This window comes from Ochlerotatus camptorhynchus, unplaced genomic scaffold (genome assembly GCF_037179485.1).
Source record: "Ochlerotatus camptorhynchus isolate MF236.1 unplaced genomic scaffold, CSIRO-AGI_Acam_v1.1 ptg000341l, whole genome shotgun sequence".
Classification (NCBI taxonomy): domain Eukaryota; kingdom Metazoa; phylum Arthropoda; class Insecta; order Diptera; family Culicidae; genus Ochlerotatus; species Ochlerotatus camptorhynchus.
The window spans coordinates 258961-282523 of NW_027040829.1; the positions used below are offsets into that span (position 1 = coordinate 258961).

The 23563-nt window shown below is 37.7% G+C and overlaps 1 protein-coding gene across 1 annotated transcript; it reads right to left on the bottom strand.

The window, feature by feature from the left end:
- Nucleotides 1–736: 736 nt before the first annotated feature.
- On the bottom strand, nt 737–21866 carry LOC135708907 (uncharacterized). Its single transcript, XM_065231088.1, has 4 exons — nt 21793–21866; nt 20164–20512; nt 891–1026; nt 737–825 (listed from the first exon to the last, which is right to left on the bottom strand). Exons 1-4 carry the CDS (start codon nt 21807–21809, stop codon nt 737–739), a joined length of 591 nt encoding a protein of 196 aa, XP_065087160.1. The 5' UTR covers nt 21810–21866.
- Between the last annotated feature and the right edge of the window lie 1697 nt (nt 21867–23563).

Genomic DNA, 23563 nt, shown 5'->3' on the forward strand with positions numbered 1-23563 from the left:
AGCTAGTCACAGCAAAACACAATCTTTCCTGCATCGTAGATAGAGTCGTCCCCCTCGGTTAAAACCATGAAGAATAAGATAATACGGTCGTTAAAAACGATTAACACAAAAAAATGTAGAATTCAGTTAATCCTAGATGGGTATCGCTTGGTTTCAGTGTTCTTAGTTTCTTTCTCTTTCTGTAGAAACAGGAATTTACTTCCCAATGCGAATTCCGTCAAATTTGCATTCCTCCGTTATCCAAGATATATGGACATGTCTATGGATGCATTCCACTTTTATATAAACCAACTGTTTTGTTTTGTTATGAATATACCAACACTTGTCCAGTTGCGTGTATAATACATGCGTGCATAATAAATTCTTATCAAGGCCCGGTGACAGGGTGGAATGCGATAGAACAATCTTTTAAATTTGGGCAATTTTGGTGGTTGTATCAGATGGCGACGACGACGGCCAGCCACCTTACCAAGTTCAGAGTTAATGAAATTTGATCTTCAAGAAAGCACATACATAGTATATAGGCAATATACCAACAATTCAAACACGAAAAGTTCTTGGGCGCGTGTAGTACGTTGATTTACGTCACCCACTGCATACTACCCGTACCGTCTATGTAGAATATGCGGTTTTATCAGAAGTGGTTGTGTTTGACCTAGTTTTTTCCCTACATAGCCGTATCGGGCTGTATCCACATTTGTACACATTAGAATTAATGCTTTTTATTTTCAACTCATTAGAGATTATTCTCGGATGGTCGTCGTTGGGGGGTCGGACCTTGCTCAAACAGTTGCACGCTGGGCAAGTCGTCTCCGTCGTCGTTGCCTTTGTTGTTGACGAGACTTATGGCCGATAGAGGAGCTACATATATCTCATATTATGCTACTCACCAATCCACGAGCCCATCTCCATATCGATGAGCAGCGGCTCGCTGACGTTGTAGAGCTGAGGAAGCAGTACTGCCGAGTAGCCAATTGGCATACCGCATGCTGCTGCCAGCAGCAACACTGCACATGTTACAAGACACTGAAACGAAAGAACAAACAAACAAACACAATGATCATTGAGTAGCATCAGCAACTGTTGTGTTTTGACGACATCGATTAGGGCTTTTTAATTGGTTAGAGTGGTTGGGGTTACCGAGGGTTAAAACGAACGCGTGGAATTGAATCAGCTGGTAGACGGTTTTGATTGAGGACCGTCAATTGACTGTTTTAATTTGTTGCATCAAACCGGTTGCTTGATGATCCCGCTGATTGCCAGGCTTGTCAGATGATTGAAAACAAGTTGCTTTCGAGCGGGGCTAGATCGCTAGACGATGGGAATGTGTGACTTTGTCACGTGTACAGTGTTCAAGTTTTGTTTGCATTTTTACAAGGTGCCAATTAGCAATCGAATTATTCATATCTAATGTGCAAAGAGACGTTCGCAAAACTTGTTTATTAGAAAAGATTCATATTTGTTTAGCATCGATCAACAGCCGCCGGCCCTTGTGGAAATAGCTAGATTCAAGAAACGTCGAAACGTGAGGTGTCACATGCAAATTTGCTTTGAAAAATTGTATTACAGTGCTTTCCAAATTTTATCAGCTCCCTATTTTGTCTACCCTCGATTTTGTTAGGTTTTTTTTCCCGATTTTGTCAGCCTGCAGATTTCACTAAATTTTTCAGTTTCTAAATATGAATTGTCATACTTTTCGCTCTGAATGATGTTTATTCTTACCCTTCGCTAAAATTTGAATGCTAGGGGAAGTGGAGGTAAAATGGGCATACAGGGTGAAATGAAAATTTGACGATTTTAAGTGCTTATGAATGCAAATATCAATCATTTCAACGCACAGGACTTTCAACCAATGTACCTTTTAACTTTTAATTAATTTACATTCATAGATTTTGAATGAATTCACTGTTGAAAAGATCGGTTCATTCTATTCCCTGTTCCCCTACTAGGAACTATTAGTTTTGAATTGCTGTTTGCTGGAAAAAAAACGGAAACCTACACTTAAAAAAATCTACACGCGCCGTTCATGTGTTTCACATTTGAATTGGCGCAATGTGGCAAACACATTCATTTCAAATGTCTAACTTATGAAATCAGCCATACCTTATCCATGCTCCATTCACTTACAGCACACATGAATTTCATGTGATTTAAATGTCAAAGTCATGTGCATGATTTATTACCATGATATGTTTTGCATATGAATATGTTCTACAACACATGCTAAATTTAAACACGATGCACATGAATTTGATGAAAGACCTTGTAGCAATCTAATAGTATAACTATTGGATTCCAAGTTGATTTGTTGCTCTGAAATAGATAACTGAATTTCATTTAAGCAAATCGTAGTCATGCATACTGCATTCCAATAGTATCATACAAACAGAAAAATTGTTATCTGATACGCTTGAAACTCAATATAAAGAACTACGGTCTACTTAAAAGATAATTATTGAACGGGGTTCAGTATGTAAAAATGATAAACACGATACATTTCAATTTTGATACATTAATTTACATTTTCATATTGTTTGTACAGTATATTAATCGTAGAAGATAGCTTAACCTATGCCCTGGATGCTCTAATCCTGTTTTTCGTTGGATCAATGCCGTGTTCTGTAATGAAAATATTGCATTAATGTTATAAATATATCTTATCATACAAACAATGTACTCACGGTTAATAATTTCTATAATTTCGTTAGGAAAACCTAACTCCACTAACAAACTTACTCTCCTCGCAAAGTTGCTGGTGCCTTCCATGTTTGTTTTGACACTTTAGGCACTCTTCTCATCATTATAGTGAGATCCGTACGATTCATGTGTCATACACGTTAAAAACACTAGTGGAAAACAGTAGCGCAGAATTATATGAGGATCTCATGGATTTCGATAAGTAAACACATGAAATCAATGTGTGGTTAGTATTGATTTCATAAGCAATAAAAACATATTATTTTTTTGTGTAAATCTCATGACATCCGAGGGAAAAGCACATGATTCTATGGTGACAAGCAATGAATGGTCTTCATATTCCAAAACACATGAATGGAACGTGGCATTTTTTTTTTGAGTGTACGTTTTCTCGAGGGGAACGACACATCTAAATCTCAATTCTAGATGCTCCAAAAATCTCACACTAGTGAATAAATCTACGAAAAATCTTCTTTCATTTCTCGCATCTACTTGCATCGCACATCATCTTTTTGCAGGAAATCTTCAAAACCATGATAAATGTTCTTTCTATCTACTCAGCGTACGCGTAGCTAGCCACATCAAAACACAATATTTCCTGCATCGTAGATATGTAGAGTCGTCCCCCTCGCGTTTTCTATACTATTGGGATGAAAACATTACTTAATTGTCAACAACATTTATTCTTAGAAATTAAGAAAAAAGAGTAGGGGAATTTACGTATTCTCGTCAATCTAAGCAGTGTCCACACTTCTATTAGCATTTTCTCAGCGTCACGCACATATATGACGTGTCTGTTGGTTTACATTCATCTGCTGCTTGCTTCTCTATCCATTTTAATCGACAGAATTCTTCAAAAGTGTTTGAAAGCGTTTTTACAACGCTCAAAACTTCTCAGGTGAGTGTGGCTATTGTCGGCAGCCTCGTTTTCTTCGGCATCCTTCCCATTAGAACTGCGTGTTAACCAGCTGTTCTATTATTGGCAACTTGAAATCAACCCCATTTTAGAGTACGTATGCTTCATTTGAATAAAAATCTGCCATAACAGGACTGCTCAGACGTACACATACAATCAGATTGAAGCTGAAAGACTAAAGAATCGTTTGGATGCATTCAGGGAAGTGTGTTGATGGGAAAACATAGTGAAATTAACGTTTAAATTTTGGTTGCCGAAAACAGTCAATGGGTGCCGAAGCCGACATTTACCCTATCACAATTGTAAAAAAGTTGCATAAAAGTTTTGATTGACTTTCAATTTTCAAGAAATTTTGTCATCGCAAATTCTCGAATTCGACGGAAATAAATAACATCACAAGGGGTCCACGGATAGAAATCTCCTTATACCTTTTGGAAAATTTCAATTGCTGATTATTCATAAAATGTATAAATCGACTAATAAGCAGACGCGTTGCAAAAAGTTAATGAAGATCATGTGTCAAATGAAATATATAATCGGTCACACATATCTTTTATAAATTCTTATAGGACCTATGTGGTTTGTCTTATGGAATGTATAAGGCTGATGTTTTGGCAAAAATGGTTGGTTGGTTGGTTGTCTTTATTAAGGAGATTTTCAGTCAGACGCTGGTTCATCTCCGTGGCAAAAATGTATAAGTGAAACACATGAATAAAATAACTGATTTTCGTTCCGTGTAGGTCACTCAGCACAGTGTGCCAAAAACACAGTAGGGCACACCATGGCTCACTCATTGGCACTGTTTGGCACCCATGGTACATAATTTTTGTGATCTCTAAAGTAGCTGACATCACTGAATTATTTCTGCGCCTGTGCAGTGAGGATGTGTCAAAATTTGATTGTTGCACCAAAAAAATTTTTTTGGTATCCGCAACAGATATTTTTGCTGGAGCCTCCAACTCACCCTTACTGCTATGGTCCACAACCGGAGCAACGGAAGATGTCGATATCACAACGACGACCGGGGGGATTTAATAAAAATGTTTGGAAGCCAACGCAGGAGTGCAGAAACTGACACGGAATTGGGTAGTTTATTCCAGATGTTTCACTGATTTAAAACAGTCACTAACATTGTCTGTTGTAGACCTCCAGACATGGATACGCTATCCGGCACACCAACCGGCCAAATCACCAGGAAGCATTTAGCGCTCAACCAGGACTAGTTCAGGATTGATTAAAATAGAATCACTGCTACTTCGCCACTAGACATTTTAACCTCGAATAAAAATCATTTAAAACGAATCCAAAAATATAATAATTAAATAGCAGTAAATCATAAATAAAATTACTGAAATTCTACAAATAAATGATTGAAAAAGGCAGCAATTATTTTGCTGACTTAAACGGTAATTTTGGTCATTTAAGAGATTCTGCAATTTACGTCATCGGATGATTTCCTGCTCCAAGTGAAAGGTTCGGAAGCAACAAGAGAAGCATCGACAGGATGAATAACAGAGTGATACACTGAAACAAATCGACATGTACGATTTATTGGATCCATCTTATAACATAGCAACGTCAGAAGATTTATTCATTTTATGTGATGATTGATAGATTCCATTGGATTATCAGTTAAAAACTAAAACTACGATATGGAATGATTTCTATCGTAATTTCACATACTTAGTACATGACATTCCCTTGCTTCTGACGTGGTTAGCGATGGGTAAGATGTATATGCAGTGTTGTGAAAATATCAAAAGATCTAATCTCACCAATGTGCATAATCCATTTGAGTATCGTAAACCAAAAACTCAACACGCAAACAACAGCCGATGATATTACAAGCTGTGATACGGTTGCTATGATATCATGCTAACAAAACTCCCCGGCTACAATTCTCACCAAACTGTGTTGAGTTTGAGCTTGAGGCAGCAGTGACTTCGTGTCTGCCATCTGTGAAGCGTAAAGAAAGATAGCAAACTATGCTTTCTCTTTCTAAGAAAACGATGTGCAAAGGAATCATTTTTGTGATAAGTCAACTCGTGGCTGCAATTTTACATGTTCTGAATAGTCTCGCAATATCAAAGGAGCTTGTAAAAACAATATCATGCTTGATATTTTATTCCAATATCATGCGTGATATTGGGAGCCCTTGAGAGCGAAACAAAATCATTTGAGTGAGGATTATGCCATCACTGTGTATATGAATATTGTCTGATATATTTTATAGTGAAAACCTGTTGATATGTCATGGGTGGGAACAGAAATCTAGAAACTAGTGGAAATTCATATAAGTTTGCACTATAAGCAAATCCAGTAAAACAAACCTGTTTTCGTGATGAATATTGCTCACTAAAAGATATATCTTATATGACAGTCATGTATATTTTATTGAAGTTGCTTTTAACGATTTTTGACATTTGTTGATATTTCGCGTGTAAAAAGACATGTAGAAAGTATTGGACAGTCATTTAAGTTTGAACTATAGGAAAACATTTATATCGCTTGTCGGAATAGCTTCCGACAATTTTTGAAGTTTGTAGATTGTTGACAGATCCATGCCAATCATTAGATAGTCATATAGATTTGCCTTTTGAGGAATCCAACAGCAAACATTTGTTTTGGCATGGTTTTTGGGATGAATATCGCTCCCAATAAAATACATATTATATGATTGTTCTGCATACATTATTGAAATAATTTTCAACGATGTTATCGTATACTCATTGAACATGATTGTTAGTCGAACTAAATACTGCTTACAACAATGATACTTATAATCTTTACTTGTTATTGTCCAGAAGAGAATGTATTGAAATTGAAAAAAAAATCTACTGCAATATTTACTTTGCTAAAATTATAATTGTAAGCCTTCTACATGGCTTATTCGGATTCCCCAGCACTAGTACTGGAACTTCATGAACCAGTTCCATGAATGCATATAATTTGGTCATTGTTTTATTGCACACAGTAGCATTAAGATGGATTAGAACCACCACCGAAACGGAACATAAGTTTGTCAGTGCTTTATTTCTTCACTCTAGCATAACGAGCATAACGTTGCACTACATTCCAAGTTCGAAGAGTTGATGTTACTTCATGCTAATTGAACGAGCTCAATCTCCAAGTCATTCGTGGCCCAGTGGAACCGAGCGCAGACACCGACAGCATTACACCTCAACAGTCCTGGATCGAATCCCAAATCAGCTACAATAAAATAAAATAAACGCAACTGTGAAAGCACTCGAAGCACCACCTCCCACTGTCGGATGTTTATTTTTCGATTTATTTTTAGAACCGATAAAATATATGTGTCAAAACAAGAATTAAATATCATGTGATTTTCATATAAATTTTAATAAGATTGATTTATGACATGTATATGATACTGTGGTGAAATGTAAAGCTTATGCTGATGGGTTTCAAATCCATTTCAGTTAATTCTTATAAGTTGACCAATTTTCATTCATCATATGAAGATCATATAAAAGTTACCTACATATCAGCATTGGAAATGTATCAGATATTCATATAAAATTTACCTGATAGATTTTCAATCATATCGTTTTCATTGGATTTTCTTATAGCGCAATTTTATTAGACTTCCATATAACAGGAATATGTCATATTGGTTTAGTGTAGAAGTACGTACGTAGGTGTAGCAAGGTGTAGTGTAGTAACCGAAGGTGCATCGTCGGACAACAACAACCATCAGGAAACAGAAGAAGGTCCTGGAGGAAGACGTGCTTGAAGAGAAAATGGCACAAATTGACAGTAACCCTGTTACCGGGATAACGAATACTACAAATATTCTTATACAACCATAGCAAAACGATATAGTGCAGTGGTTTTCAAACGGGAAGCGGTCTAGGGGGGTTATGCGTGAAGGAATATAACATGTCATTATAATTGTTGGTCAAAACTTCAAAGAAATTTTCACAGCAGAATCATTTCAGTACTTCATGATTCAGCACAAAAGTATCCTATGCAGCATATTAACATTTGCTTCATTGCAGTTCAGATTCTTTTCTTTGTCTCGGTCTTCCCAAGGGGGTGAGGTAGCTGTCAAATACGAACAATCGTCGCCTACCTCGCATAACTGGTTCCAAACGTACACAAGCCATAAGAAACCTATAAGGTTTGTTTACGTTTGTAACCAATTTCATACAAGAATGATCAGTAGGCTGATTTGACAGCACGTCCCACCCCAGGGTCTTTCTCGGCACTCTCGATCAGTTTCGTTATTGGCGTGCATCAACAAGCAAACATCAACGTGGTTTTTACTTAACTTTAAACCCGTTTTCATTTTTGTTCAAGCTGTGTTGAGATATTTGTTAAATATTCCAGAAAGAACGTTGGTCCTAGATATCACAGATTTAAGATAATCAAATCGTGACCGTGATTATTGTGTTGTTATTTGCAGAATATTGCCATGGGAGATAAGAAGAGAAAATTCGCTGGTTCATATCTCCAGTTTGGTTTCACATCCATAACGGCGAACGTGAGACCCCAATGTCTGATTTGTATTAAGGTTCTGGCCAACGATTTCTTGAGAACCAGCAAGCTGAAACAAAATCTCCGGAACTTCCATCCACAACATTCCGATAAAGGTGAGGAATTCTTCGAAGGCAGTGAGCGGAATCTTAAAAAGATGAAGATGGATAGAACGGGATCTTTTTTCGCAACGAAATCAAGAGTTGTGGAAGCATCATATGTCGTTTCGCTAGAGATTGCCAAACAGAAAAAAAAACCTCATACAACTGGAAAAACTTTGGTTAAATCTTATGCAATGAAGATGGTGGAAATAGAACTTGGAAATAGCCTGGAGAAAAAGTTAGCGGCTGTTACATTGTCTGATAACACTGTCCAGCGACTAATAAGTGATATATCCGTGGATATCAAAAACCAAGTGGCAGATCAAGGCGGCAACATTTGGACTTTTCAGTATTCAGCTTGATGAGTCCGAAGATGTTTCATCTTGTGCCCAGTTAATGACCTTTGCGAGATACGTTCATGCCGGAACTATCAAGGAGGAATTCCTGTTTTTTCGGCTGTCGAAACATCAACGAAAGGAGCTGATATTTTGGCGAAAAATGGTTCGTTTTTTTATTCTACTATAACCACTATAACAGACTTTCCTGGGACAGTGTTTGTGTGGTTCCCGTACCGATGGTGCACCAGCAATGTTAGGAAGCAAATCAGGATTCCAAACAATGCAGGGGAAACATGTCAGAAGGGTCTAACTCGAAATGTAAACAATGACTTGGATCGTCGGTTTCTTACGAATGACTAAATACCCACTCAAACTAATAGCGAATTCGTTTATTATCGGGGTTAACACCAGTTCCAACCCAGTGCGAAACCGAACTTTTTGTCAGTGTGAACCTCAACCTGAGCTAGGTTTTAAAAACAAACGAGCAAACTGACGTTTGTCAGAAAACAAGCAGACCCAATCTTGATACCCGATCCAGGTTGGAACTGAATAATAAACGAATTCGCTATAACTAAATCATCTGACAGAGAAATGAGTGATCAAATTCCGTGGGTGTGTGGTCATTCAAGAGAAATCGACGTTCAAAGTCATTGTTTACGTTTCGAGTTATACCCTTCTGACATGTTTCCCCTGAATGGTGAAGAAACTTAATCCGAAAGTAACAGGGACTCATTCCATGATTCACCGACAAGCAGTTGCTTCTAAAACGCTACGAAAATCTTTGGGTGTCGTTTTGGATCAAATGGTTAAAATCGTAAATTCAGTAAAATCAAGTGCATTGAATTCGACACTTTTCAAGCAACTTTGTGCCAACATGGATTCTAAGCATCAAACGCTTCTGTATCATAACAACGTTCGTTGGTTATCGAAAGGAAATGTTACGGATAGATTTTTCAAACTAAAAGCGGCAGTGAAATCTTTTTTTGAACTCTAAGGAAAAACTGAACTTTTGGATGTAGTCAGTGCTGAGATTTGTCATTGTCATTGACAGACTTTCGCGCGATATTGACAAAATTGTTCGTCACATAGTCACTGACAGACTTGATCCTCAAAAAAACCTTCGTCAAAAACTCATTCATTTTTTCGTCAATGACAAAGATTCACCTGGTAACAAAAAGTGTAATTTAGTACATTCTGTGTCATATTATTGTTATTCAAGTAGCTCAGGATGTAGATACTTGTTCACTAAAATGGATCCATGTAATTGTTTTGCTCAAGTCATTTAATTTTGTTACAAATTTAGCTAATAAACAAATCTGCACATGTTTGTCACTGACACTATTGTCATTGACAATTGACATGGTTTGCCTTGACTATTACTGTTAGCTAAAATGAGTGACCAAAGCAGAATTGTCAATATCACCGTGTACACTGAAGTCTTTTTTTACACGGTTTTTTTTTACACGGTTTTTTTTACGACGATTTTCGAAATAACGCGGTTTTTTTTTACACGGTTTTTTGAAACAACGCGGTTTTTTTACACGGTTTTTTGAAATAATGCGGTTAAAGAGCCAAAACATTCGAAGTGTTTTCTGAGGAATGGACTTAGCCAAAAAAACAAACTTGGAAGTGTACTTCGAGTGGATTCACCGGACAACATGGGTGCATACATATTTTCGGAACGGGAACGACGTATAGAGGCCGGAAATCGATGATTCACGCCATTTTGGAATTCAAGATGGCGGTTTCCGGTTTTGTAAAAACTGTCAAATAGCCAACAATATGGATATTTTCGGAACGGGAACGACGTATAGAGGCCGGAAATCGATGATTCACGCCATTTTGGAATTCAAGATGGCGGCTTCCGGTTTTGTGAAAAACTGTCAAATAGCCAACAATATGGATATTTTCGGAACGGGAACGACGCGTAGAGGCCAGAAATCGATGATTCATGCCATTTGGAATTCAAGATGGCGGCTTCCGGTTTTGTGAAAAACTGTCAAATAGCCAACGATATGGATATTTTCGGAACGGGAAGAGGCCAGAAATCGATGATTCATGCCATTTTGGAATTCAAGATGGCGGCTTCCGGTTTTGTGAAAAACTGTCAAATAGCCAACGATATGGATATTTTCGGAACGGGAACGACGCGTAGAGGCCAGAAATCGATGATTCATGCCATTTTGGAATTCAAGATGGCGGCTTCCGGTTTTGTGAAAAACTGTCAAGTAGCCAACAATATGGATATTTTCGGAACGGGAACGACGCGTAGAGGCCGGAAATCGATGATTCATGCCATTTTGGAATTCAAGATGGCGGCTTCCGGTTTTGTGAAAAACTGTCAAATAGCCAACAATATGGATATTTTCGGAACGGGAACGACGCGTAGAGGCCGGAAATCGATGATTCATGCCATTTTGGAATTCAAGATGGCGGCTTCTGGTTTTGTGAAAAACTGTCAAATAGCCAACGATATGGATATTTTCGGAACCGAGACGACATCCAGAGGCCGGAAATCGATGATTCATGGCATTTTGGAATCCAAGATGGCGGCTTCCGGTTTTATGAAAAACTGTCAAATAGCCAACGATATGGATATTTTCGGAACCGAGACCACATGCAGAGGCCGGAAATCGATGATTCATGCCATTTTGGAATCAACGATGGTGGCTTCCGGTATTGTGAAAAACTGTCAAATAGCCAACGATATGGATATTTTCGGAACCGAGACCACATGCAGAGGCCGGAAATCGATAATTCATGCCATTTTGGAATCCAAGATGGCGGCTTCCGGTTTTGTGAAAAACTGTCAAATAGCCAACAATATGGATATTTTCGGAACGGGAACGACGTGTAGAGGCCAGAAATCGATGATTCACGCAATTTTGGAATCCAAAATGGTGGCTTCCGGTTTGTGAATGTTTCAAAAAAATGTTATGCAACAAATTTTAATTAACTTTAATTTAACATTGAACTTCATAAATTCAATGTTGAACAACATGTGATACCAGTGACTTGGTTGTGGAATGCATGTAGCACTAGAGGTTATACAGGTACAAGTGGTAATGGCCTGCCAAGATTTGCTCAGTCGAGCTCGGTAGAAAAAAAACTAAGTGTGTGGATAGTACTTAACATAACAGGAACTGGGGTTGAAGTTGTCGCTGACCGAATAGTCAAAGTCATGAAACACAGTGAACGAAGAATCCTTGTCACTGAAATCGATGTTTAGCCAATAAGACATCATGGACACTGCCACTGCCAAAGTAACTCTAGTTGGAAACCTGGCAGACGTAAATCTTATTTACATAACTAAGACTTATCGATACTTAATACAAGCAAATGATGAAATTAAAGCATACCCCGTCAGTCAATGCTAACCAGTATATTATTGCGGTAATGCTCTTCGACAGAGGAACCATGCCATTAGTGCGAAGCATTTTTAGTCCACTGATACCAGCGCTCATTTCTGGAAAAAAAAACTTATAATTTTTTCATTGCTTGCAAAAAGAATAGATGAATCAGGGCACATGTATCAGAATAAATCAAAATATAAAACTCTATAGTGTGAAAAAAATCAACAAATTGAAAAATTTACTCGGAGTCGTATGTTTGCGAAAATAATTATTTCGCGAAGTTCTCTTTTGCGCAATTCCGATTTGCAGAATCCTATTTTGCGGAATAAGGATAACATTTCTGCAAGGTAGGACATTACGCGAAATGGGATATTCTGCCAAATAATATTCCGCTTGATGAAACAGGTTACCCCGTAAATCGCGATTGAAATACCACTGCCGTCAAACTATAGGGCGCCTTGATTATGTTGAGCCGACTCTTTCAATTCATGGATGAAATGGTTTTGCAGAACATACATGTATACCACATTTTTTTGACCATGTCAAACAGTGGAATTTAAATTGAAGTTTAATTTAAATGGTCTACTTCAGTACATACCGTGCACTGGTAGTGGCAGTGTCCATGATGTCTTATTGGCTAAACATCGATTTCAATGACAAGGATTCTTCGTTCACTGTGTTTCATGACTTTGACTATTCGGTCAGCGACAACTTCAACCCCAGTTCCTGTTATGTTAAGTACTATCCACACACTTAGTTTTTTTCTACCGAGCTCGGCTGAGCAAATCTCAGCAGGCCATTACCACTTGTACCTGTATAACCTCTAGTGCTAAATGCATTCCACAACCAAGTCACTGGTATCACATGTTGTTCAACATTGAATTTATGAAGTTCTTGTAAATGTAAGAAGATTAATTACAGATTATCGAAAAAAAGATTAATTAAAATTTGTTGCATAACATTTTTTTGAAACATTCACAAACCGGAAGCCACCATTTTGGATTCAAAAATTGCGTGAATCATCGATTTCTGGCCTCTACACGTCGTTCCCGCTCCGAAAATATCCATATCGTTGGCTATTTGACAGTTTTTCACAAAACCGGAAGCCGCCATCTTGGATTCCAAAATGGCATGAATCATCGATTTCTGGCCTCTGCATGTCTTCTCGGTTCCGAAAATATCCATATTGGTGGCTATTTGACAGTTTTTCATAATACCGGAAGCCGCCATCTTGGATTTCAAAATGGCATGAATTATCGATTTCCGGCCTCTGCATGTCGTCTCGGTTCCAAAAATATCCAGTTTTTCCAAAAATATGACAGTTTTTCACAAAACCGGAAGCCGCCATCTTGGATTCCAAAATGGCATGAATCATCGATTTCCGGCCTCTACACGTCTAGATTATACCATGCAAGAGTGGAAATGGCTGAATTCCAACACAAACCTGTTTCATTGTCTCTACCGAACAATTACAATTGAGGGAGTTAGAAGGAAAGGGGTGTAAGTGACTTTGATCGATTCTCTCTTTGATCGATTGACCCCCAGCTTAATGTAATTCTGAGAGGTAAAATCTGAAAATCGTTTAATTTTTCGCTATTTGGCGAAATTTTGAGGATCACCATAATCAGCAAGTTTATGTGTACCGTAATGTACACTCAAAAAATAAATCACATTTCCAATGGAACATATCCATTAGAATTTCACATAACTTTACATGTGATCTCATAATTGGGAATCGCAATACAAAATCTAATGAACCTTATGTGTCCAATGAAATTTATGTGATTTATCACATAGAATTCATGTGATCATATGAATGTTATGTGAATTTCAGATAAGAATCATTAATTTTGTTATTGGAAAAATATCATGTGCGTTCCCAATGGAAACTATACGAAAACTTTTTTCGGTGTACCCTAATTCAAGAGCAAACTTCCATTACAAAGCAATTAGTTTTTATATTCAAAAGTCTGTTTGCCCTCGTCGTTTTGCTTTCTTATTATTAAAGTGAATAAATCGAACTGTTTGTTGCTAAGATGATTTCGGTGGTCCTAAAATGCACATAAGGAGACGTGATTGATAATTCTCCCGAATATCCTGGTAAAAAAACTTTGACTTAAGTAACCTTATGGGGCCATTAAATGACGTATAATAACTTTTGACTTGAAAACCAGTACTTTTTAGCATTAAAGCTAGTGATCTGCTTTGTATGATTAAAACCCTGCTTAATATGTTAAACATTGCTATCACTATGAATTGAAATTAGGATGCACCACGGTATGCACATTTGCACCACGTAGATATTTAATTCATACAAACATATGTATGTACCTACAACGTTTTACTGTTCATTACTCAGCTACGGGAGCAGCTTTGTGGAAGCCAGCTGCTTTCAAGATGGTTAGGATTTACAAATGAGAGAAAATTCCGAAATGGTGTGATCAAAGCATTCGGAAGGTCTTTACCTCCAGAAGAACTTTATCATGAACGAATATGTTCTAGGTGATCATGACTTACAAGTACCGAATAAAATTCCATGCACACTGCTCAGTTTTTTGTTATGATGAATTTTGAAATAACACGGGTTTATCACACTGTTTTGTGAAACACATGGTTTTTTTTAAACGGTTTTGTTTAAATATCGCGGTTTTTTTTTACACGGTTTTTTTAAACAACACGGTTTTTTTTACACGGTTTTTTGAAACAACGCGGTTTTTTTTTACACGGTTTTTTGAAACAACGCGGTTTTTTTTTACACGGTTTTTTTTTACGCGGTTCGTATCCCCCGTGTAAAAAAAGACTTGAGTGTACTGTCGAGATTTTGCAGCACTGGATATAGTAAGTGATCCTCATTGGATCTTACAGTTAGCTTATTTGGCTGGTAGTTTTGAACAGCTAAACAAACTTAACCTTAAACTACAAGGCAGACATACCACAATCACACAATTTGTTGATTCGTTAAATGCGTTTCTAAGCAAACTACTGAAAGATTTCCATCGGTAATTGATGAAGAATCCAATGAAGTCCCGATAAGCATCAAAAGTGAAATTTCTCAGCATTTGGCAGCACTTCAAAATGAATGCGAGCGATATTTCCCTGAATTCAAAGAACAAGATCTTGACTTGGTTCGAAACCCTTTCCGATTAACAGTGGATAAAGTGCTCGATAAATTCCAGGATGAACTTATTGAGTTCCAACATGATTCTACCGCGAAAGATTTGTCATTTGTGTCTACATACTTGTACGAATCCGGATTTTCTACAATGTTACAGATCAAAACAAAAACCCGTAACAGAATGGACATCGAAGACGATATGAGGTGTTGCTTGTCAACGACAGCTCCGAGAATCAAGATGCTAGCTGAAAGTGTTAAGGTGCAGGTTTCGCATTGGATTTTATCTTACAAAACCAATGTTTCCCATTATTTTAATCAATAAAAGATTTGAATTGTTTTAACTAAAAGGTCCAAATTTTGTGTAGGGTGTTCATTTTGAATTATTCGATATGTGTTTCTACATGGGGGGAGGAGGGATTGCGAACAAGGGGGAATGAAACGGAAATGGTTGGGTGTTCGAACCTGACGTTTGTTTTTTTCCGTGGTGTTTTTTTATCTATAATCGGTTGCTGATCTGGCCATAACCAGGCCCAGGAGACAATTTCTAGGTCCCTATTATTTGCCGCTGAGAAGCTGTTTCGAAGCTAAGTAGAACCTCCACGAGGCGTTCCATCATTCGTCCCATCATTCGTTCCATCATTAGTTCCATCATTCGTTGAGTCGCAGCGTTGAACCTGAGTATTGGCCACGAAAAGGCTTGCCAATGCACATCAAAAATCGACTATTTACATCCGAACATTTGTTTATCTCAAATCGAAGGAAGACATTTCGCGCAACTACCATAAACTGGACTAGTTTATGTTGATCTTCGTCAAGCTTCGTCTACAATTTGGACTTCTACATTAACACATGTCAGGCAGCCTTTAGGTTCAATTGGCTAAACTTGGTAAGTTCGTTCCATTTTATTATTTTTTAGCTTTTCAAACCAGTAACGTTGGGAGATCACCTTTTTGTGGCGCGTTACTGGTATAAGATCTACCACCGAACCCTAGTCGTGACAACTTCAAACTAGGGAATCAGGATTTTCCAGTAATCAAAGGATCACATTTTAGTCCTTGTTACTTTTTATGACTTGACAAGACTCGGGTTCTGCATTTCTATATTGTATATTTCAAATAAAAAATATTGTTTATGTTAATAGATTTCACATGATCCTTTTACCTTTGTCCTTCTCCTTTTCCTTTCCCTCTTCTCTTTTCAGAAAGCGAGTAATGGCGCTATAGCCATAAGTCATAAAAGGCTAGGACAAGAGTTAGTGCTCATACCCCAACCGTCAGAATAAAATGGAGCATCACACCTTTCTAGCTTTGATGCTTCCAACGACCAACCAATCATATAATTACCAAAATCGGAACGTACGGTACGAGATGTCCACGTTTCATCCATTTATTGGATTCTGAAGCATCGTGTTTAAATCATCAATTTAAACAGGCCCGATGTTTTCTGAATCATCTTGCCCCTTAAATGCTGCACAGTAGGCCTGGCCGTTTTAATATGTGTGACGCATCTTCGATGTGAAACATATATCAAATAGACAAGAAAAATGATGTAGGTATATATATCATTTTCCAGGATGCTTTCAAGAACTGGCTGTGTTGGTGTTAGATTAGATTAGATTAGATTAGGGGGAATGAAACGGAAATGGTTGAAAACCACTGATATAGTGGTTCTCAGAATTTCGTAAAAGTTGGTAGTTCTGTTCCTTATCGCAAAATATTAGACCCGTATTTTTTATTTTGTCATTAGGATTACCATTTCCATATTAAGGTGGTCCATGGTCAAAAATTACCCTTTTAAAGAATTTATAAATTTCGAACCACTGGGCCAATTTCAAAGATCAAAAAATCAAATGAAAAGTACCGTAAGAGGAGGTAACAATTGGCCATGAAATCAAAAAAATTGTTCACTACCTTCCAACATTCAAATTTTAGCAAGGAAAACAGTTTGAAGCGTGTAAATATATTCATCAATGATATTTTTTTCCTTTGATTTGTTTTCCGTCGATCTTGTTTTCCGTGCTGAGCACCAATGCTACCAACGCCAGGAAGGCAGCTCCCACACCTGGACCCTACCTATCGACCCATCAAACTCATGGACCGGGGACCAACGGCTGTACTTCCCTTCCGAAGGAAGGCATGATCAGAGGTGTTATGCCTTAGAACATCCCGGCGGCGCCGACTGGGATTGAACCCAGGCCTGCTGGGGTGAGGTGTGATCATGCTCAACCACCGGCGCTGCTCAATGATATATTTACAACTGTCATGGAAATGTAAATCGAAATTGATACCTCATTTTACTAAAATTAAATAAAAAATAGACCTCTGTAAAACCGAAGACTACATATCAAGAAGACTGGCAACTTTTCCTGTCACAGTAGCGCTGAGCTCGAGTGAAGGTGGCAGCAACACATAGAAAAATTAGCAAATTCACAAACCTTTCTTCTCAGGATAGAACTTTTGCTATCCAATTCGTTCGGAGCATTTACCTTTGAGCGGCAGATGACTCGAAATATCCTCGAAAATATCTTCAAATATGTAAACGTAACGTAGCTATTAGGAGTACACTTGGTTATGATCACAATGTACTTCGTATGTATTGGTAAAGATCGCGTGTAACCCTCGTCTATCGACATAAAAGTTTTGTTCATTTTTTTGTTTGCTTGTGGACATTTAAAAAAACGTATTTTGCTACTATTTATGATTTTTAACTTTACAGCACTATTTAAATAAAACAACTGGTCAATTCATTCATAGTGTTTTATGTTACTTCATACGATTTTCATGAGGTTTTCAGAGTTGGTGAGTGTGATAACACATTAGCTAGATAATGGTCTTAGAAGATGGTAGGTAGATAGTTCAATTAGAGTACGGCAGTGTGAAAATTTAATAGAAGTTGAAAATGTGCGAAGGGCCATTAATGCGACAGTGCAAGTCAAATGCACTCTTTGCCTAACCCGTACGATGTACGCGGAGATTTGAAGTATGTATTCAAATCTACAGACAAAAAGTGTGCGCTTGACTTGCTAAAATACTGCCTGCGGCTGTGGAATAGTTCTAGCGACGTTTCATCACTACCTAAAGTCTCACGTTGCCGAAAGCATTTCCTGTCGAGCGTGTGTTATATGTTAAATTTTGGCCCAATGTCACCCCGTCTTACGGTAATTAAAAATACTATTTAGAAAATATAATGATATTAAAAAATTGGAATTTTGTGCTGAAGAGCATTGATTGTATTTGTGTTTTATGGTTTTCATGGTTTGTAGGCAGAGGGCGCAATATGTTTTTTTTTTATATTTTTCCTTGAACATTTAGGCTTTTTTACACAACATATAAAAAATTCACCGATATGTGTGTATTTTTTTGTTTTTGAGTTATATGTTTTTGAAGTTATCAAGTTTTGGGTTTTCACTCAATACTCCTATGCGACTAGACTACCATGCGTCATGACCATGTCACTATAAATCAATGGAAAAGCATGGAAATGGTCACCCTAATGACAAAATAAAGAAATACGGGTCTAATATTTTGCGATAAGGAACAAAACTAATAATTTTTACGAAATTATGAGAACACTATATCGTGTTGCTACGGAATGGCTGTAATTGTGAGGCAAGTACAATCATACTCTATGCCCAGGGAACTTCCCAACCCGAAAAATTCCTAGACCGGACCGGAAATCGAACCCAGCCACCTCCAGCATAGTCTTGCTTGGTAGCTGCACCTTTACCGACTGAGCTAAGGGAGGCCCCATATGTACCGTGATGCACCCGAATTCCAATCAGCGCCTAGTTAACTCCGTTCACGTGGGTCGAAGCGTTGAATATCAAGTCGATTTGTCGCTACCGCTGCGTTGTGAGAAAATTCCGAATGATCTGAACTGAGCATCCGGATCCGGAAAATCTTTACCTCCAGAAGAACTTGTATCATGAACGAAAATTTTCTAGGTTCATTAACTACGTAGACCTACGCGGTCTTTTGGTGGTTGTAAACATTAGGGTATGGTCACGTTCATTATCCAAGTAAAATATCCGTTGAATTTGGTCAGCACCTGGTCATAAAGCTTAGGGGTTCGATTCATTTGTTTGCTGACTGAAAGCCTTCCCAGAAATCACTTTGCCAATGATACTGTGGGCGGGCTGCACCGAAGTTTGAATTAGGTTGATTCCACTAATGTGAAGTTCCAGGTCAAATAGCGAAAAAATAATCAAATTTTAGATTTCACCTCTCAGCATTCCATGGAACATCGCATAATCGATCGCAAGGGGTCATGAACCAATTTTGTGCTGAAATGCGGCCATAGGTTAACTTTTCAATATGGCGTCTTCAATATTTTTCGAAAACGGCTCATCTAATCGAAATGGCGTCTGAGACAATGTAGTGGGAAACTGGTTTGTTTTTTTCAAAAATAAATACACACTTAAAAATATCTAAACTTTTCGTCAAAAAAAAAAAAAAAATAAAAAGCTGTTAAATATTTAAATAACAAAAAAGCGCATTTTTAAGATTTTTAAAATTATGTTTATTTGAAAGCATATCAAAAATGATAAATGGACACAATGGACACTTCAAAATTGACCAAAATCGTAAAACATAAACTTTTAGTCCAAATTTTGAACTTTTTATCACGCAATATTTATGTGATTTGTACATGAGAAACGATTTTCTGGACTAAACAAATATGCTTTCTGAATAAGAAACTGTAAAAATTAATTATAGTAAAAAAAATGCAAAATGTGATAAAGAGACAAGGACAGGTTTAATGCTTCAGTTGTAGCAAAATGTGCATCCAAAATGATCAAGTAGTAGCATATGTGGGTCAACCATGTAAATAAACAACACCCAAACGAGTATATTAAATTCTCATTCTGAAATATGAGAAAATGCACCCGAACAATAGTTCTGCTCTTGTTATCTGTAATAACTCGTTAACATGTAACAAGATACAGTGAAACTAGTAAACAACCAAACTAGGATAGTGGGTGGCGTTTGCGTAAACATAATTAGGTTAATCTTGATACACACGTCTAGTTAAAACCTTAAATGACCAACCACTTCACTCAACAAATGGTTTGAATTGCTTCACCACTTGTCTGTTATATAGCTATATCAGCTGACATCATGCATTATTTGAAAACGTTCAAACCTACCTGATGAAACACTCCTTCGGTTGTCGAGTTGAATTTCTCGTCGTCGGCTTCCTCTTTCTGCTGCAAATACTGCGCATCCAGTTCCACTAGCTTCCCATCCATGTAGAACGAAGCCAAAACAGTCGATTCCAGAAGCTCTTCCGTTTGATCCTTTGCTTCCGAGGAATCGTTCGTCAATGCTCGACCTGATGGCAGCGAGTCTAGCTTTTGCACTTCACTTTGACCGTTCAAACTTTCTTTGCTACCCCTACTGGCGGTGACTGCCAGCCTGACTGAGCCATGCTGGTATTCGGCCGGTTGCAGCTGCGTTTCGATGACGGTATCACCCGCGAGGGGAGACTTTGCACTGCTGTTGAGGTAAATAATTTGCACAGTGTTGGTGGTTATTGACGGTTTAGCAAAATATATTTCCCGGAAGAAACATGTTACTGATTCTAAGAAGATTGGAATTTGTAATTGATTCTGTAATTGATAAATGATTCTTGGACTTCGGACCGCAGTTTGGAACATCTATAGTTCTGTTACACAATAAACTATGTCATTTTTTTGAATTGTTATTTTGAGAATGCTTTGCAAACCTAGAACAAATTAATTTGTGGATATTTCAAACTAATTTTTGATTTGGAACTGTTTTTGAAAATTCCGACTCAGGATAAACTTTAATTTTTTTGTTTGGAATGTTCAAAATTTCAATATTTCACAATACTTGAAGCGTGCGATTTCCAGTCTCTATACATTTTTGGGCCTGTTGCAGTGAATGTAAAATTTGTTCAAACTTGTCTCTTAAAATCTGAGTTTGGGAGTTCCTCAACACAATCTAATATAAATTTGAAAAACCATGATCTTTGTTAAATTTGTTGAATTCAACATCCTAGATTTTTTTAACCGCCTCAAACTTTGAAAAGAATTTTTAAAATTTTCTACTTGTGAAATGTTTGACCATAATCCTCAGAAAATCTGATGATTTACGGATGTATTTGCATCCAGGTCCTCGTTCAAACTATTTTTGAATGTATTGGACTTAATCATGCTAGTCGAAATAATTGTAAATGTGTTGTCCTCTGATGTTATGTGCTTACGATTGTAGCATTAAACATCAAGTTAACATTTTTCAAACCAAATTTAGTGCTCTTGTAATTTCTCTGCTGCCGCCTTAGAATTCCCTTCCCACTTTCTTCGTCCAGATGTTCGACTTCACGGACGGCACTCAGAGATCGCCTCTCGTATCACTTCGCTTTAAATTTAGCTCACAAAATCATCTGGCCCATTTCCCAAAATTATGTCATTGCCATCGTTTTATCTATACGAGCGCGATTCTGGTGTTCTCGATTCGGTACACGCACGTATACATTGTGCATATAGACCTGTGATGCCACCCATCCCACACTGTCGGTCTTTGACGTTCGGGGACGTCTCTAAGGTTATTCTCTTCGTCCACATATCACTTTCATTCGCACTCGAAATGGTATTGGGACCTTTTTACGCTTCTGCCCCTCGTTTATGTATTATCCTTCCAGAAAGGACCGATCCATGTGTGGGCTGCTAACGTTCGTTGACCTTTGGCTATATTTACACATGCCTGTATGTACTTCCACTCTGCATCATTAACCACACCTATCGACTATTTACCTTTTATCGAACTTCATTTTGGTTTCTTCTTACTAAACTTGCACACTGCCGTACATAATTTCTTTGTAGACAATTCACTTCACCGAACAAGCTGGCACTTCAGTCTCTCAATCAATCAAACACTCAATATCGCCAGTGAAAAATCGCAAAGATCACGCGCACCCACTTCGACGTCGTCGTTGGAGGGTCTTATCAGTACAGCAGTCCAGCAGCGAATGTCCACTGGCCGCTAGAATCGATTTGGTATATATATTTTATCCGGTTGTGGTGTGGACTTGCACTTTCAACGACTCCGTGATGATGTTCGCGCGTGAGGCGACTGATATGCCTCGCAGTCTCGTGCCAGTTTCGGTGGATGCTGGTGGTGACGTGATAGTCATCGATTCATTCGAGAGAGAACTATGACGTCGCTGTTCTGTGAGCGACGAGTGAGAAATTTTCATTCGTGAGAGCGTGATTGCGAGAGTAACTCTCTGTTTTTGTTTTGGTTGGAAGCGATAGCGAAACCATCAACAAGCGAAACAGGTTCCAACAGCTGACTTGTGTAGCAGTAGTCGTGTCATCGAGCGTATGACCCTTTCGGTACCCGATGTCTTTGGTTGGCTTCTCAAGAGTATACATACTCTTTTTGAAAATCTTTTCCAATGTTCTACGAAAACCATGCACTTTTTCAGTGTTCTTATTGCACCTTAAACATCCATCCATCTTGAAGATGAATGAGAAAGATTTGGAATTACGGTTATGTGAAATTGTTGAAAGATAGAAGTCTGATGCGCAGAGGGGCTGGCAAAATCGGGTCATTACTGTATTGCGAAATTTTACTGCACTTAGATTCGATCGACATTAAGGTGCAAATCAGATTGGATTTAGCCTTTGTATGTATAAGTATGCATAAATGATTTGAACGTATGTATTGGTTTTGGTGCAGGTGTACCAATACATACAGTAAATTAGTGTTTCTCTTTATAAAGGGGGGAAGTATTGTAATTTTGCAGTTTTAAGTTTAACTATATTTTTTTCTAAAAACTTCAGGGCAAGTGTAAACTTCAGATTCAAATAAATTCATACATGTAAGGGGTCATGTACTTATTACGTAAGGGTTTATTATTTATCGGGGGAATTGAGTTCAGCATTTTCTTATTTTTCAAAATTGCATTATTTACCGTCGATTTCCGTCGATCTTGTTTTCCGTACTGCTACCAATGGGGGGGGGGGGGTATGGAAATCTAACTCATGACCATCCACTTGAGAAGCAAACGTGTAGCCAACTACGCCACGGGACCCCCCTCTGTGTACTTATATCTCAGATTTGTTAGAGAAAAAAGGGTTGAAAAAAAAACTTAAAATAGAGTTGTTAATGGACGGGTCCTAACTGATAGGAATAAGTATTTAGTTTACATGACACACCGAACACCATAGCACAACTTCAAGTTTTCGGTTATGGTCTAATCTATAATTTGTGGATCCGAAGTTCCGAAAGAAGCAGCAATTTCAATAATGCTCCTTCGACGATATTGATATGTTTGATGAGAGAACAGATAATAATGGTATTTTTTTGTGTATAAGCTTGTTCAATATGTGATTTTCAGATAATATTTACTCTTTATTTCAAAATCACTGAGATTGCATCTTATCCGGCCATAAAGTTTATTCGGTAGTTTTTTATCAACTCAAATAAATACATAGCTATCAATACACAGACCATCAAAAAAAATATACACACACTTAAAACGTTCGTAAATATCAGCATTTAATAAAAGTGTCATCTTCG

What these genes read in the sequence shown, in the direction of transcription:
- LOC135708907 (XM_065231088.1), bottom strand. An exon ending in CCGAAGGAGTGTTTCATCAG is followed by an intron (nt 1,027 to 20,163) that starts GTAGGTTTGAAC and finishes CTTTCGTTTCAG; the next exon opens with TGTCTTGTAACATGTGCAGT. An exon ending in GGAGATGGGCTCGTGGATTG is followed by an intron (nt 826 to 890) that starts GTGAGTAGCATA and finishes TCAACAACAAAG; the next exon opens with GCAACGACGACGGAGACGAC.